Source organism: Aquarana catesbeiana, linkage group LG02, assembly GCF_042186555.1.
Source record: "Aquarana catesbeiana isolate 2022-GZ linkage group LG02, ASM4218655v1, whole genome shotgun sequence".
In the NCBI taxonomy this organism is placed as follows: domain Eukaryota; kingdom Metazoa; phylum Chordata; class Amphibia; order Anura; family Ranidae; genus Aquarana; species Aquarana catesbeiana.
In genome coordinates, this window is record NC_133325.1 from 590,471,027 (window position 1) to 590,487,390 (window position 16,364).

The 16,364-nt window shown below is 41.8% G+C and overlaps 1 protein-coding gene across 1 annotated transcript in view; it reads right to left on the bottom strand.

Moving 5' to 3' along the window:
- Window positions 1-9,501, bottom strand: part of F5 (coagulation factor V) — a 164,785-nt gene extending 155,284 nt beyond the window's left edge. The window contains exon 1 of the mRNA XM_073616258.1: window positions 9,172-9,501. Coding sequence (XP_073472359.1) covers window positions 9,172-9,323 — 152 coding nt within the window. The 5' untranslated portion in view covers window positions 9,324-9,501. The remainder of the gene's footprint in view (window positions 1-9,171) is intronic.
- Between the last annotated feature and the right edge of the window lie 6,863 nt (window positions 9,502-16,364).

A 16,364-nucleotide genomic window follows, 5' to 3' on the forward strand; every position in this document is an offset into this window, starting at 1 on the left:
CAAGTGAGCACTGCATGTCTGGTGACAAGTTAGCGCTGTATCTCTGGTGGCAAATAACAAGCTGCATCTGGTGACAAGTGAGTGCTGCATCTCTGGTGGCAAGCAGCAAGCTGCATCTCTGGTGACAAGTGAGGGCTGTGACTCTGGTGACAAGTGAGGGCTGCATCTCTGGTGACAAGTGAGCACTGCATCTCTGGTGACAAGTAAGCTGCATTTCTGGTGACAAGTAAATTACATCTCTGGTGGAAAGTGAGTGCTGCATTTCTGGTGACAAGTGAGCGCTGCATCTGGTGGCAAATGAGTGCTGCATCTCTGGTGACAAGTGAGTTCGGCATCTCTGGTGACAAGTGAGCGCTACATCTCTGGTGACAAGTGAGTGCTGCATCTCTGGTGACAAGTGAGCGCTGCATCTGTGGTGGCAAATATTAAGCTGCATCTCTGGTGACAAGCGAGTGCTGCATCTCTGGTGACAAGTGAGTGCTGCGTCTCTGGTGACATGAGAGCGCTGCATCTGTGGTGGCAAATAACAAGCTGCATCTCTGGTGAAAAGTGAGTGCTGCATCTCTGGTGACAAGTGAGCGATGCATCTCTGGTGACAAGTGAACGCTGCATCTGTGGTGGCAAGTAACAAGCTGCATCTCTGGTGACAAGTGAGCGCTGCATCTCTGATGACAAGTAACAAGCTGCATCTGGTGACAGGTGAGCACTGTATCCCTGTGTAAGCTACATCTCTGAGCGCTGCATCTCTGGTGACAAGTAAGCTGCATCTCTGGTGGCAAGTGAATGCTCCATCTATGATGACAAGTGAGCGCTGCATCTGGTGGCAAGTGAGTGCTGCATCTCTGGTGACAAGTGAGCGCTATATCTCTGGTGACAAGTGAGTGCTAGATCTCTGGTGACAAGAGAGCGCTGCATCTGTGGTGGCAAATAACAAGCTGCATCTCTGGTGACAAGTGAGTGCTGCATCTCTGGTGACAAGTGAGCAATGCATCTCTGGTGACAAGTGAGTGCTACATCTCTGGTGACAAGTGAGCAATGCATCTCTGGTGACAAGTGAGCGCTGCATCTCTGGTGACAAGTAACAAGCTGCATCTGGTGACAGGTGAGCACTGTATCCCTGGTGACAAGTAACAAGCCGCATCTGGTGACAAGTGAGCGCTGCATGTCTGGTGACAAGTAACAAGCTGCATCTCTGGTGACAAGTGAGGGCTGCATCTCTGGTGACAAGTGAGTGCTGCATCTCTGGTGACAAGTGAGCGATGCATCTCTGGTGACAAGTGAGCGCTGCATCTCTGGTGACAAGTAACAAGCTGCATCTGGTGACAGGTGAGCACTGTATCCCTGGTGACAAGTAACAAGCCGCATCTGGTGACAAGTGAGCGCTGCATGTCTGGTGACAAGTAACAAGCTGCATCTCTGGTGACAAGTTAGCGCTGCATCTCTGGTGGCAAATAACAAGCTGCATCTGGTGACAAGTGAGTGCTGCATCTCTGGTGGCAAGCAGCAAGCTGCATCTCTGGTGACAAGTGAGGGCTGCATCTCTGGTGACAAGTGAGCACTACATCTCTGATGACAAGTAACAAGCTGCATCTGGTGACAAGTGAGCACTGTATCCCTGGTGACAAGTAACATCTTTGGTGGCAAGTGAGAACTGCATCTCTGGTGGCAAGTAGCAAGCTGCATCTGGTGACAAGTGAGCACTGCATGTCTGGTGACAAGTAACAAGCTGCATCTCTGGTGACAGGTGAGCACTGTATCGCTGGTGGCAAGTAACAAGCTACATCTGGTGACAAGTGAGCGCAGCATCTCTGGTGACAAGTGAGCGCAGCATCTCTGGTGGCAAGTAGCAAGCTGCATCTCTGGTGACAAGTGAGGGCTGCATCTCTGGTAACAAGTGAGCGCTGCCTCTCTGGTGACAAGTGAGTGCTGCATCCTGGTGGCAAGTCACAAGCTGCATCTCGGGCGAGCGCTGCATCTCTGGTGACAAGTGAGCGCTGCATTTCTGGTGGCAAGCAGCAAGCTGCATCTTTCTTGATCTCTCCCTCTCTTTCTTCTCCCTCCATCCCTTTTTCATCTCAGACTATAACCACACCCCCTTTAAGCCACACCCAATATTTAGTTTAACCACTTCAATACAGGGCACTTATAAACCCTTCCTACCCAGACCAATTTTCAGCTTTCAGTCCTCTTGCACTTTGAATGCTAATTACTCAGTCATGCAACACTTTACCCAAACAAAATTTTTATCATTTTTTTTCACACAAAAGGAGATTTCTTTTGGTGGTGTTTAACCACCACTGGGTTTTTTGTGACATAAGTGAAAAAAGAGTGAAAATTTTGAAACAAAAAAAACACTTTTCATTTCTATGAAATTTTTTTGCAAATAAGTAATTTCTGTTCATAAATTTGGGCCAAAATTTACACTGCTACATATCTTTGGTAAAAATAACCCAAATAAGTGTATATTATTTGTTCTGTGTGAAAGTTATAGACTCTACAAGCTATGGTGGAAATCATTGAAAATTGATCATACCCGGTGTACTGATGGTTTATCTCATTTCTTGAAGCCCTGAAATGTCAGGAAAGTACAAATACCCCCTAAATGACCCCTTTTTGAAAAGTAGACAGTCCAAGGTATTTAGTTTGAGGCATGGTGAGTTTTTTTAAGTTGTAATTTTTTCCCACAATTTTTGGGAAAATTAGGAAATTATTATTTATTTTTTTATACAAAATTTATATAATAACAAGTTATTTTTTACACACAACAAATGCATACTTCCAATTACACCCCAAAATACATTCAGCTACTCGTCCCGAGTATGGCGATACCACATGTGAGACTTTTTCACAGCCTGGCCACATAAAGGTCCAACATGCAGGGAGCACCATCAGGCGTTCTAGTAGCATGAATTACACATATAATTTCCTAACGATCTATCACACTTTTGAAGGCCCTGGAGCACCTGGACAAAACGTATATTCTGTGAGGCATAATGAGTCTTTTGAACGGTTAATTTTTTTCCAAAAGCCTTCGAAATACATGGAAAGAAAATGAAAACTTTTTTTTTTTTTTTACACAAAGTGGTCAATTTATAAGATATTTCTAACACATAGCATGTACATAGCAACATTTAGACCCCAAAATACATTCTGCTACTCCTCCTGAGTATGGTGATACCACAGTGTGAGACTTTTACACAGCCTGGCCACATAGAGAGGCCCAACATGCAGGGAGCACCATCAGGCGTTCTAGGAGCATAAATTAAACATACAATTTCTTAACGACCTATTACATTTTTGAAGGTCCTGGAGCACCTGGACAGTGGAATTACCCACAAAATTACCCCATTTTGGAACAAAAACACCCCAACGTATAATCTATGAGGAATTATGAGTCTTTTGAATGGTTCATTTTTTTCCAAAAGTTTTTGGAAAACGTGGAAAGAAAATTAAAACTTTTTTTTTTTTTTTTTTTACACAAAGTTGTCAATTTGTTCAATTTTTCTAACACATAGCATGTACATACCAAAAAGGATACCCCCAAAATATTCTGCTACTCCTCCTGAGTATGGCGATACCACATGTGTTAGACTTTTACACAGCCCAGCCACATACAGAGGCCCAACGTTGAAGTAGTACATTCAGATGTTCTAGGAGCATAAATTACACATCATTTAATTCCTACCTATCACACTTTTGAAGGTCCTGGAGCACCAGGACAATTAAATTACCCAGAAAATGACCCCATTTTGAAAAGAAAACACCCCAACTGGTGACAGGTACTTAGGTACTTTGATGGACTGGTGACAGGTACTCGGGTACTCTCATGAGCTGGAGATAGCTACTCAGGTACTCTGATGGGCTTGAGATATATATTTGGGTACTCTGATGGGCTGGAGATAGGTACTTGGTTACCCTGATGAGCTGGTGACAGGTACTCGAGTACTCTGATGGGCTGGTGACAGGTACTCCGGTATTCTGACGGGCTGGTGACAGGTACTCGGGGTACTCTAATGAGCTGGAGATAGGTACTCGGGTATTCTGATACTCTGATGAGCTGGTGATAGGTACTCAGATGGGCTGTGAAAAGTACTCAGATGGGCTGTAACGGGTACTCTGGGGCTGGTGACAGGTACTCAGATGCTGGTGACAGGTACTCTGGGGCTGGTGAACGGTACTTTGGGGCTGGTGACGGGTACTCAGATGACGGTGACGGGTACTCAGATGCTGGTGACAGGTACTCTGGTGCTTGTGACAGGTACTCTGGGGCTGGGGACAGGTATTCAGATGCTGGTGACAGGTACTCAGGTGCTGGTGATAGGTACTCAGAGGCTGGTGACAGGTACTCTGGGGCTGGTGACAGGTACTCAGATGGCTCTTTCATTGGCTCTTTACCCTGATCAGGGAAGGGCTGTGTCCCAAGGGACACGCCTGATCCTCGATCGCTGCGCTGTGGGCCCCCGGGGGCCCCCAGTAGCGCAGAGAACCTGAAGCCATCCTATGACGTCCACCCGGGATGGCAGGGTGATTTTGCGGATGTCATTTGACAATGGCCCGGTAGGGGAAGTGGTTAAACAACGCCCATTTTTTGGCGCAGCGCCCCATTTTTCCTTCCCCCCGCTATGTCACTCCTACTTACAATGAATTCCCCACCCCCAATTATAAATAAGAGTCTGCCTACAGACAAAAAAGTGTCTCTATAAATTTTTTGACAATGTTGGCAATTATGTGGCAGGGCGGCCGTTCTGTCCGGGTTCACATACATTTCCAGCATGATTTATGACTGGGACCTGCTGATCGGCTTAGCAACTACATCTCTTAGTAAAATTAACACACATTACACATTGTTAGGCACACAATTAACCCTTTTATTGCCCTTAGATGTTAACCCCTTCCCAGCCAGTGTCATTAGTACAATGACAGTGTATATTATTAGCGCTAATCACTGTTTTACTGGTGATGTCAGTGTCTGTTAGTCAGTTCCCACCCAGTGTCAGTAAGTGTCAGATTGTCCGTCGCACTATCACAGTCCCACTATAAGTTGCTGATCACCGCAATTACTAATTTATGAAGAAATTTGATTGTTTTTTTTTGTATTGAATATAGCAAAAAGTAAAAATAATTACTAATTTTTTTACAAAATTAAATTTTTATAAGATATTTTTTTGTTTTAAATAATAAAAAATAAATAACTCAGTGGTGATCAAATACCACCAAAAGAAAGCTATTTTTGTGTGAAAAAAATTATATCAATTCAATTTGGGTACACTGTTGCATGACCACGCAATTGCCAGTTAAAGTAGTGCAATGCCAAATAGCAAAAATGTTCTGGAGCTTAAGTGGTTAATTTTGTTACTACCCAAAAATTAAAGCTCCAGTAATCTGTGCATTGGCCCACTTGAAGGAAATAGGTTCAAATGCATGATGTAAAACACAAACTCTTATACAGTTTGCCTTTGTTTTTCATAATGACTGTTCTCTGCTAAGCTGCAAAAAGAATTTGTAATTTACATCAGCACATTTTTCTTTATTGTAGGTAGTAACATGTTATTGTCATTTCAGGGACATTTTACTGGTGACTGTAACTATCATAGTACAAAATATTTTACAGCGCACACATTCAAGAATGACATTTCCTGCAAGGTTAGTTAAAAACAGCTGAACATATTAAAAAAAATATGTGGTTTGGTCACACTATATGGTCATATAGTGCTAAGCCCACTTACTGCGACAAAGTACCCCGAATTAGTGGGTCCAACTCTAGTAATAAAATGGAAGATCCTCTGTCTCAACCATGGGAGCTAAACTCCTCTATGTGGGAGAACTGAAGGGGATACATCCTATGTACTGGTGGCTACTAAATAAGAGGTATTTATATAGCCATATAGTGTGACCAAATCCCTGTATTTTTTGAATATGTTCAGGTGTTTTTAACTAGCCTTGCAGGAAATATCATTCTTGTATGTGTGCGCTGTAAAATATTTTGTACTGTTTGTAGGTCTTACAGCAGCACCATCTTGAATCTAAACGCATTGTAGGGTGTGCCCCCCAAATATGTTTTTGTATATTGTAACTATCATAGGACGCTGTAACTAATTCCAACAAATACTTTCTCCAAGGCTACATTGTCCCTGGCTTTCAGCATTTGGTTTATTTAAAGGCAGGAGAAGTGATCTGGGAAATCCTCCTGTATTTAGGGCCCCTAACACATGGAACACAGTTCTTCTGCATTCTGGGCATTTGCTTCTGAACGCACAAGGCCCTAAACACAGGTACCATTTGGTACAGAGTCCAGCCCCATCCGGTCACAGCCTGCCATAGACTTTGACAGGCTGTAGGCAGCAGAGCTGGACAATGTACTTACCCCTCCTGGATTCACGAACACACCAGGAGGGACGCACAGCAGTTACATGGCCCCATGAGCAAGGAGCCTAAATGTATTTGTATTTACATGTCTTTAAGTGTTGTGCATGTGTGTAGACATGTTCAGAATATCTAATTTGCCCCATGGACACACAGAATTCTATTTTTTCTAAAGGCAGCTAAACTGAGCGCACCTGAATGCTGAGATGATAGATCAGTGGAGCTAAACAGAAATAGTATGAATGTACCCAAACAATAAACGTTCGTATCTTTGTGCTACAATGCTATGTGTTTTTGGAAAGCACTGCCTGCATGAGTTGTAAGCCGGTCATAGACGGTTCAAATCTCCGGCCGAGATTCGAACCATGTATGGGCAGGCTGATTGTACCCAGGTTGATTGATCGATCAACTTGGGTACAACCAGCCTGTTGGATTTTACATGAGATTAATTCTAGCGGCTGTTTTAGCTAGCAATAATCACTGTGTTGTCCCGGTGGGGACGGCTTCCCCCACTGGGTGAATACAATGGCTCCATGGGAGGGATTCAAGTGATTTTCTTTCCTGCAACCTGTGGCTGCAGGAAAGAAATTCGCACCATCTGTGGCTGGCCTTATGGCATCAATATGTGTTTTAGGCAAAATATGGGGAGGGGCTAGGTAACAAGGTGGCACATCTTGCATATGAATAGACAACTAAATAAGTAAAAAGCGTACTTTTAAAGCACCCAACGGAGATATGCAATAATCGGAAATATTATTTATTGGTATGCATTAAAATACTAGTAATTCATAAAAAACAGGCAACCTTGACCCATAGTGCATAGTAATTAGACCTCATCTGAAAGGGTTATGCCCGCTTCCCAGCCCAAATATGCGCAAATTACATTAATATACATACAAATATCTGTACAAACACAAATGATTTTGTCGTATCCAAAGTCTGAAGGCTGGGGGTGAGACAGACCCCGAATTCTCAACCTGTTTCTCAAAGCAAAAGTCTGCTTCTTCAGGAGGTCAGATGAGGGGTGTACAAAATATGTGAAATATGATCAAATTGCTGAGAAAGATAAGAGTGGCCACACTCAAAAGTCTACCGGGCAGACGCCAAGGCCACTTAATAAGGTGTTATTAACACTGCACACCATAACGTCGTCAACCATTTGATCACAGGCTTAATGAGAACATAAGAGAAGGTACATTTCTAAAGTGATGAAAGATGTATGTATATAATTATAAATGGTTACAGATATAATAGTATCCTCCCAAATAGGTGATATTTCTGATTTTATATATTTAAACGTCCACTTGTCATGTTTTTCTTATTTAGTTTTGTTTCAGGCAAAGACATATTATATGCATTATGGTATAATATATCATTTTACATAATAATAATAATAAATTGTGGCTTAGTGGTTAGCACTTCACCCTTGCAGCACTAGGGTCACCAGTTTGAATCCCAAGCACGATTCTGTTTGCATGGAGTTTGCATGTTCTCCCTGTGCTTACATGGGTTTCCTCCCAAACTCCAAAGACATGCTGGTAGGTTGATTGGCTCCTGTTTAAATTGGTCCTAGTCTGTGTGCATGTGAGTTAGGGACCTTAGATTGTAAGCTCCTAGAGGGTAGGGACTAATGTGAATGTACAATATATGTAAAGCACTGCATTAATTGTCGGTGCTATATAAGTACCTGTAAAAAATAAATGATCTTTTAGTAATGTAAAAATGCATGCAGGGAAATGATGAAGAAAGTGAAATGATTCACACATAAAAAATAACAGCCTAACATTGCGCTTACATTTCTTGAATGTCTTTACTTTTTTGCTTTCTCTGTAAAAATCCATAAAAATCGGCATGTGAAAAAGAAAAAAAAAAAAAACAGCCTAATGCATGTTTAAAAATGCACAAACTACATGTGAATTGATCATTTTGCATCCACTCCCTTACGTGTATTAATTTTTTTTTCAAATATTTTAAATTTTTTTGAATTCTGTTAAATTCAGTAAATTTTTTTTTTTCATCAATAGATTTTTATTTTTTATAGTACTTGAACAAAGGGATAACGATGTATACAGTACAATAAGTTGTCGTATATAGGTTGGTACAAATAAATGCATTAGGTATATGCAGAATTTTTTGAATTAAACATACTACCACAGATACAGTTATTCGTTAGATTCAGACTTTTGTTGCCTAAGGAATGGGTACCGTCACCAGGGGTTAGTGTTACAAAAAACCTCGAATTAGCTTGAGAGTTAGTAAATATAACTGTATTTTTTAATAACAAATAATTTTATCAAAAATCTGCAGAAATACAGTACATCATAATTTCTTATATAAAATAACATACATTTTTTTTTTAATCTGCAGAAAAACACTACATTATAATTTCTTACCACCATAAAGGGCTGCTTTAATTCTTTTTCACAAAATAACCAGACCCAAAAATGCCTAATGATGAGACATACATTTGTCATATAAACTGAATTTAGCGGCCAAAAAAATAAACATTTCATAGTACACTTTTCTGGAAATCATTACATGTACAACCATGCTTCAATTTTGCACTTACTGTCACTTCATATGGTGAAAAATAAAACCTTATTATGAGTTCTGTTTATTAGTGTTTTCATCCACCATTCACACAACTATCACACCTTTTTCAAATTAAATCTTATATGAAAACGTGTGAATCCTAGGTGAAACTTGTTTGGATCTTGGGTGAAAGCACTGATAAATAGACCCCTATAGGATTTACCAAACCAATACAGGCTATCCAGTTGCTCTATGCCATATATTTAAAGGATTTACCTTGGATCTTGTCCATTGCTGTAATCCCAGTCCACTGTCACAGCAGCCACATAGTGCTCCCTGACCAGTCCACTGACAGCCGGGGTGATGTGTGCCAGTGTGCCCACAAATAATAGGACCACTGGCATGGAGTGGAAGCTCCTCTGATCCATCCTTATTCGGTTCAATGCATGCAGGATGCTTCTGCTGCTTTTTTGAAGTCCCAGATCTCTACAAACAGGCTGCTGCTGCTTGCACAGCGATCAATAAGACTGACCTCTTGTCCCAGGCATTGACATCATGACCAGGAGATGATGAGACACCCACTCAGGACAGCAAACTTCACTCCCTTATGTAAGAGGAACCTGCAGGGTAGTGACGAAAGCTTCCCATTATGGAGCAGTGAGTCGTGCACACATCAACGTCTGGCCCCCTGGGCTGCAAGGATTCACAAAAAAAAATGTAGTTGTTCCTGACATCGATTCAAAGGGGGTGAAAGGCTTGATCAATAACTATACAACTCAAATATACTGAAATATATTGAGATTCTGCATTTTTTTTGCTCAATTACAGTAAACCATGAGTCAGTTCTGGGAAAACAGAAGGAAACAAAGGGCACATTGGTGCAAAGGTCCTGTACATACATGCCTCTCATTTCCCCACAAATGATATAACCCTGCTTACTATAGGCCGATGCCCAATTTATTATAGTTTTAAAGATCATAATAATCAGGAAAATTATATGAAAGTGTACATCAAGCCTTTTTTTTTATTGGATAGAGCGGGGAAGGTTTGGAACCCCTGTCAGGTTTGGGATTTACTGCTATCAAAGGTACAGAGCTCATTTAGACCTCTGTGTCCTGGTCTGTTGCATTGGCCCATAACAAGCATGTTTTTGTACATTAAAGTGGACTTCACTCTGTGCAACCCTGCCCCCTCCACAAATAACACATTTTTTTTTTTTTTTTTTACACATTTTTTAAATCTGGCCTGCCCTGCTGCCATTCTCACCTAGGTAAGTATGATGTGTCCTGCTCCCGCAACCTCCTGGGACAGCCCCAGACTAAGCCTAGAACACCACGCAAAGCTAGGGATTCTGTTTCCACATCTAGTTACACCAGTAACACACCTCCAGTTTTAGTGAGACACAACAGCACTGTCAGTCTGGGGGGTGGGGGGGTGCTAATAGGTGTCCCTCATTCCCATCTCAAAACGTTGGGAGATATGAAGAAATGAAGAAAGAAAATGAATACAGCCATCACATCTAAGAATTGGTAAGCTGCAACATAAAAGATGTTTACTTTTGAGTTTAATACTGCTTTAAAGAAGTATTAAAGATAGTGGCGGAACTACCAGTGTCACAAAGGTGGCACTTGCGACTAGGCCCTGGTAGTTCTCCCACTATGGGGGGGGCCCACTGTTGTAGAGGCAATGATGGGAGAGTGCCATCATCACTGCCATAGTAACTGCTGCAGGACAGCCCACCTGGCCTCTTCGCCCATTAAGTTCACAGCAGCAGGCAGATGAAGCATGGCGTTGAGAGGTGGAAACTGAAAATCAAGAAGGAGGAAACCAAATAGAAGTGGGACTTTAAATATGCCTCTGAGAGCACAGCACACAAAATGTAAAAAAAAATACCAAATTTTATTGAATTTACAATTTATTTTAAAAAACGCCAAGAGGCATAAAACCATAGAGTTGTATACCATACAGTACAGAGAATCACAATATATATGGTAGAGAAATTGGAGTTCGTGTATATGTTCAACAATAAGTTGGACAACGCGTTTCGCAGGAACCCCCGATTCACCAGGGCCACATTAGCATATACAATATATAGCTCTTGACTGTAATGATGATCTATAATTGTCATATGCACCATCAAGAAGTGATAAAACAGCAGAATTAAAAAGTCTCTAAAGAGGGTTACGCCTACCAGCCCATGGGACCTACCCACCTCACATGGGGGGTATAGAGATGAATAAATCAACAACAAGAGCTCACACTACCAAAGATCAAAAATTAACTCATCTTTGGTAGCGTGAGCTCTTGCTGTTGATTGATTCATCCATTTGAGGGCCAGGGATGGTCTCTGAGGACCGTTTCAAGTATACCACCGGGCCTGTCATATCTGGAGCCCTTTTCTACATAAAAATATGATGCTGTCTTACTGCTGGATGATAGTATCCTAATTATATCATTAGATATTTTCATCTCTATACCCCCATGTGCGGTAGGTAGGTCCCATGGGCCCCTAGCACTGCCACTGATCACACCTCCCCCAGCACTCCCAATGATCACCCCCCCAGCACTGCCACTGATCCCATAAACCCCACAGGACTGTGACTGATCACCTCCCCCAGCACTACCGCTGACCCCCTTCCTCCCCAGAACTGCCCCTGTTGATCCCATCAACAGGGGGGCCCCTTCATGGTTTCTTGCAACAGGGACCTGAAGGTTCTAGTTATGCCTCTGATTAAGGCAAAACATTTGTTTTCATTATGGATAGAGTAAGGGAGGGTTACAACTCCTGTCAGTTTTTGTTTTGTCATCTGTGTCCCATTGGGGAGATTTTCCTTCACCCTCCTGTCCCAAAGCCAGAACAAAAAGTGAGAGAAAGTCTCTCCAAATTGAGGAAACCCTGGGATGTCACCAGGGTCACTGGAACTAGTGTCCCTATTGGAAGATTTACCCTCTGAAACACTATGTTACTGTTATGTGGAACTGTATTTGGCCACAAGATGGCAGTATTCCACAACCTAATTATCCTGCAATCCATACAGGAATGCTGGGGACGCTGGGAACTCTTCCATCCATTAGCTGAAGCTGAACTACATTGCCGAAGAGGACTAGAGGGGGAATTTAAAAAGAGAAAAGCCCGGGAACATGGGGGGGAGACGGGAGTGACTGGTTGGAGGCGGGATGTGAGACAGAGAGAGCAGATTAGATCCACGCAGGCCCAGACAGGATCAGGCCGAGCCAGGAGGTTGCAGAGCCGCTAGAGGGAGAGAGCTAGTTATCCTGTGGAAGCAGGTTAGTAGAACCTGCAGGCAGGCAGAAGGGGTCATTGCCCACTAAACAGCCCTACAAGACAACACAGCCCTACAAGAGGGTTGACAAAGGAGGCCCCCTTCTAAACGGAAGGTCATCATTTTTCCCTGGTGCACTGTGAGACCGGGTGAAAGGGTTCTAAACCCACACAACGCTGTTATTGCCTTCAAACCTGTTGTTTGCATTCAGTTGCTAGAACAGTTTACAGTACATCCACAACCTGGCCCCTAGCTACATCTCTAACCTAGTCACAAAATACCAACCTAATCGTTCTCTTCGCTCCTCCCAAGACCTCCTGCTCTCAAACTCCCTTGTCACCTCATCCCATGCTCGCCTTCAGGACTTCTCCAGAGCCTCCCCCATCCTCTGGAATGCTCTTCCCCAATCCGTCCGATTTTCTCCTACTTTATCCACTTTCAGACGATCCCTGAAAACTCATCTCTTCAGAGAAGCCTATCTGGCCCCCACCTAACAACTGTACATTTATCTTCTCAATCAGCACATCACCCACAGTTATTACCTCTTGTATCTCTTGACCTTCCCTCTTAGATTGTAAGCTCTAAGGAACAGGGCCCTCTGATTCCTACTGTATCAAATTGTATTGTATTTGTACTGTCTACCCTCAAGTTGTAAAGTGCTACGTAAACTGTTGGCGCTATATAAATACTGTATAATAATAATAATAATAGTACATGCATATATCTTTAGACACAGACGCTATAACCCGCCCAGTGCTGCAGTCTAACCTCCTTACTGCCTTTATCAATACTGCCTACAGCATACAAGGATTCACTTCTTTGCGTCCCTAGTAGGCAGAGATTCTTTACAAACACCACTTCAGACTTTAGCTGTCCAAGGAAGTAATTAGCTTTCCAAGTGCATTTTTGCATTTAAAGGGACATACTTAAGCCAAGGTTTGTTTTCCCCCTTTTTCTTCCAAAGCAATCTGTTACCATCTGACATCCTTAAAGTGACTCTTCACCCTACCGGTGTTTATTAAAGGGGAACTCTGTTAGCTATTTTACCATCCTTTGGGCAACTCTGTTTACCCCACAGAGACTACATCTCTATTGTGCACCAACGTAAGGGCCCCAACTAGCCGGTAGAAGAGTTCTTCATGTGCTTGGGGTATCTGCTGAAAATTTACTTGCCTAAGTTAAACTCTGACTGTGTTCACTGACAGCCCGCACTTGGGGAAAATTTCTCAGTTTGGGAGCTCACGCTGAAATCTTGAGTCTTGCAGTATGGGTGGGAGTGGCTTAGAGTGGTACTGTATTTTGTTATATTGCCTTTTCTTGTAGGTGTTTTGCCATTTGGAAGATTCAATTGCCAATAGTTTTCCTGTCTGTTTTACCATCTCTGTGACATTAATACAAGTTAAACATTTATCTTATCCGTGTGTACATGTTTATATCTTGTGTGACAGCCAGGGAGTAACCTGGCCAAGGTATTTTGGTGGTGTCCGCAGGGACAACACTCTGCTAAGGGCTCAGTAGTGAACAGGGTACCCAAAATACTCAGCTGCTCCTGAGGGGGTAGCTGTTCTGGTGTCAACACAAAATTTGGGATTTTCTTCTACTTTCACTTTCAATGATAATAGTAAACAGGACCAATAAAGATGTGGAATCTCCGCAACAGGGGTCACAGACAGCTGTAAAAACATGACAGGTGTTCTAATCTCTTTCCACTCTATCCAAAACGGAAAAAAAAAAAAATCACACTTTTCTGTGTGAGTACTCATACATTTTTACGTGCATTTCCAACATTTATATGCACTGCCACTGTTAATGACAGGCTCTGTAGTTCATGTGGATGCATAAAAAAATGACAGAGGTAAACTAGCACCATAAAAAAAAAAAAAAAGCCTAATTAGCAATTCATTGTTACAGCATTTATTGCCTGGAGGTGCCATTTAACCACTTGCCGCCCATATAACTTACTTATTCAGCAGCAAGGTGGCACTGCTGCGCCAGGTCAAGTACCTAATATGTGATCTGACATTTGCGGGTCTGGAGCGCGCATGCTCGCCACCCGCGACCCACTCCATCTGTGAATATACACAGTGGGAGCTGATCTGCGGGTACCGCAGACTCATCCGCCAGCGCCCGCCAATCATTCAGCACAGAGGCAGAATGGCGAGCTGCCTATGTAAACAAGACAGATCGCCATTCTGTTAGTAGGGAAGCATGGACCCTGTGTTTCTGCAAAGCTGGGACATGGATCCATGCCTTCCCCTAGTAAAAGCACCTCCCACAGTACACAAACAGACTAGCAAGGCACACAACAAACCCTTTGATTGCCCCGATGTTTAAACCCTTCCCAGCCAGTGTCATTATTACGGCAGACAGTTGAACACTAACTGACATTTTTGACACATTTTGGAGGACCAGTGACACTAATACAGTGATCAGTGCTATTAGTGTCATAGGTTCCCCAAATGTGTCAAAAGTGTCAGTGTTCAACTGTCTGCCATAACATCGCAGTCCCATAGCTTGTAGATGCTATAACTTTTGCGCAAACCAATGAATATACGCTTATTGGGATTTGTTTTACCAAAAATATGTAGCAGAATACAAATTGGCCTGAATTTATAAAGACATTTAATTTTTTTTCAATTTTTAGTTTTTTTGGTAGAGGGCTTCGCATGCCTTTGCCAGTATACAAAAAAAAACTCCTTCACTTTACTCCTAGCAAATTGTAAACTATCTACAGTGCATGTACCCCATCATTCTCAGCATCTGTAAACACAGTTCCACTTTCAGGCATGTATTTATAAAAAAAAATGCATAGCTATTTATCTGTGAAACTGCATGTACATTTGTTCTGTATGAATACCAGCAAATTTGAAAATTACTAGGCTATTTTTTCCAGGTTGGATGTTCTTAATTTATAAGATCATAATGCAGTATTTTCCTGATTTATTCTCTTCTGTGTAAATGAGGAACATCCGACTCAAAGAGAAAATAGCCTAGTAACATTCAATTTTGCCAACAGTCACACAGAATGTATGTATGCATGTATTTTAACAGTATGAATAGCTCTGCAATTTTTAATACACCTTTAAGTGTTAATGCATATGGCTCAATTCGCCAAAGTTTTTTAACAAGGATAAATATTTTTATTTATAGCCATGTGACTGTAATTTTTAAATCTCATTGGGTTCATCTCAAAATAATTGTCTATTTTAAAAAAAAAAATGTATTCTAATCCTGTTTTTTACATTGTCGGGATCACTGCTGTAAATTTGACAGCATGATTGTAAATGTTGTGGGCAGTCTAACTATAGTTCATATATTGTGAATCTGTAGGCTACTACTTGATCCTTTAAAATCGCTTTAACAAAAGCTATTTTTAAAAAACAGATGTCCTAGAAGTGAATTTCTAATGGAACCAGTTATTACCGGCGGAGGTCAATGATTTTATTCTGGATTTTTTTTTTACACATAATGGACAATGCAATGAAGGCTGCTTCTTACAGTACAAGGTGATGGAGACATTCACTGGTCAGAAGGTTGGATTGCATTCACTATTTCCATTTAAATGGCCAGTACACCCAAATGTGATATTTTAGTTAGAGGTGGATTTGGACCATACGAATCTGCTCCTGAACAGTGCTGGAGCATCTTCTTGTGAGATGTGATTTCCTGAATTTTCTCAGAATCTCATTTCGAAGCCCAGCGATGACTCAGGTGCTTACAGAAAATTGAAATTCAATTTCAATAGTTTTTTTTTTTTTTATTTCTTTTATTGTGCTTTCCTTATGTGGAGGTGGGGGCTGCAATAAAAGCCGTCTTCTCATTTTCATGCAAAGTCCACTTTAACCGCTTCAGCCCCGGACCATTTGGCTGGCCAAAGACCAGAACACTTTTTGCGATTCGGCACTGCGTCGCTTTAACTGACAATTGCGCGATCGTGCGACGTTGCTCCCGAACAAAATCGACATCCTTTTTTCACCACAAATAGAGCTTTCTTTTGGTGGTATTTGATCACCTCTGCGGCTTTTATTTTTTGCGCTATAAACAAAAAAAGAGCGACAATTTTGAAAAAAACGCATTATTTTTTACTTTTTTCTATAATAAATATCCCCAAAAAATATTTAAAAAAACATTTGTTTTCCTCAGTTTAGGCTGATACGTATTCTTCTACATATTTTTGGTAAAAAA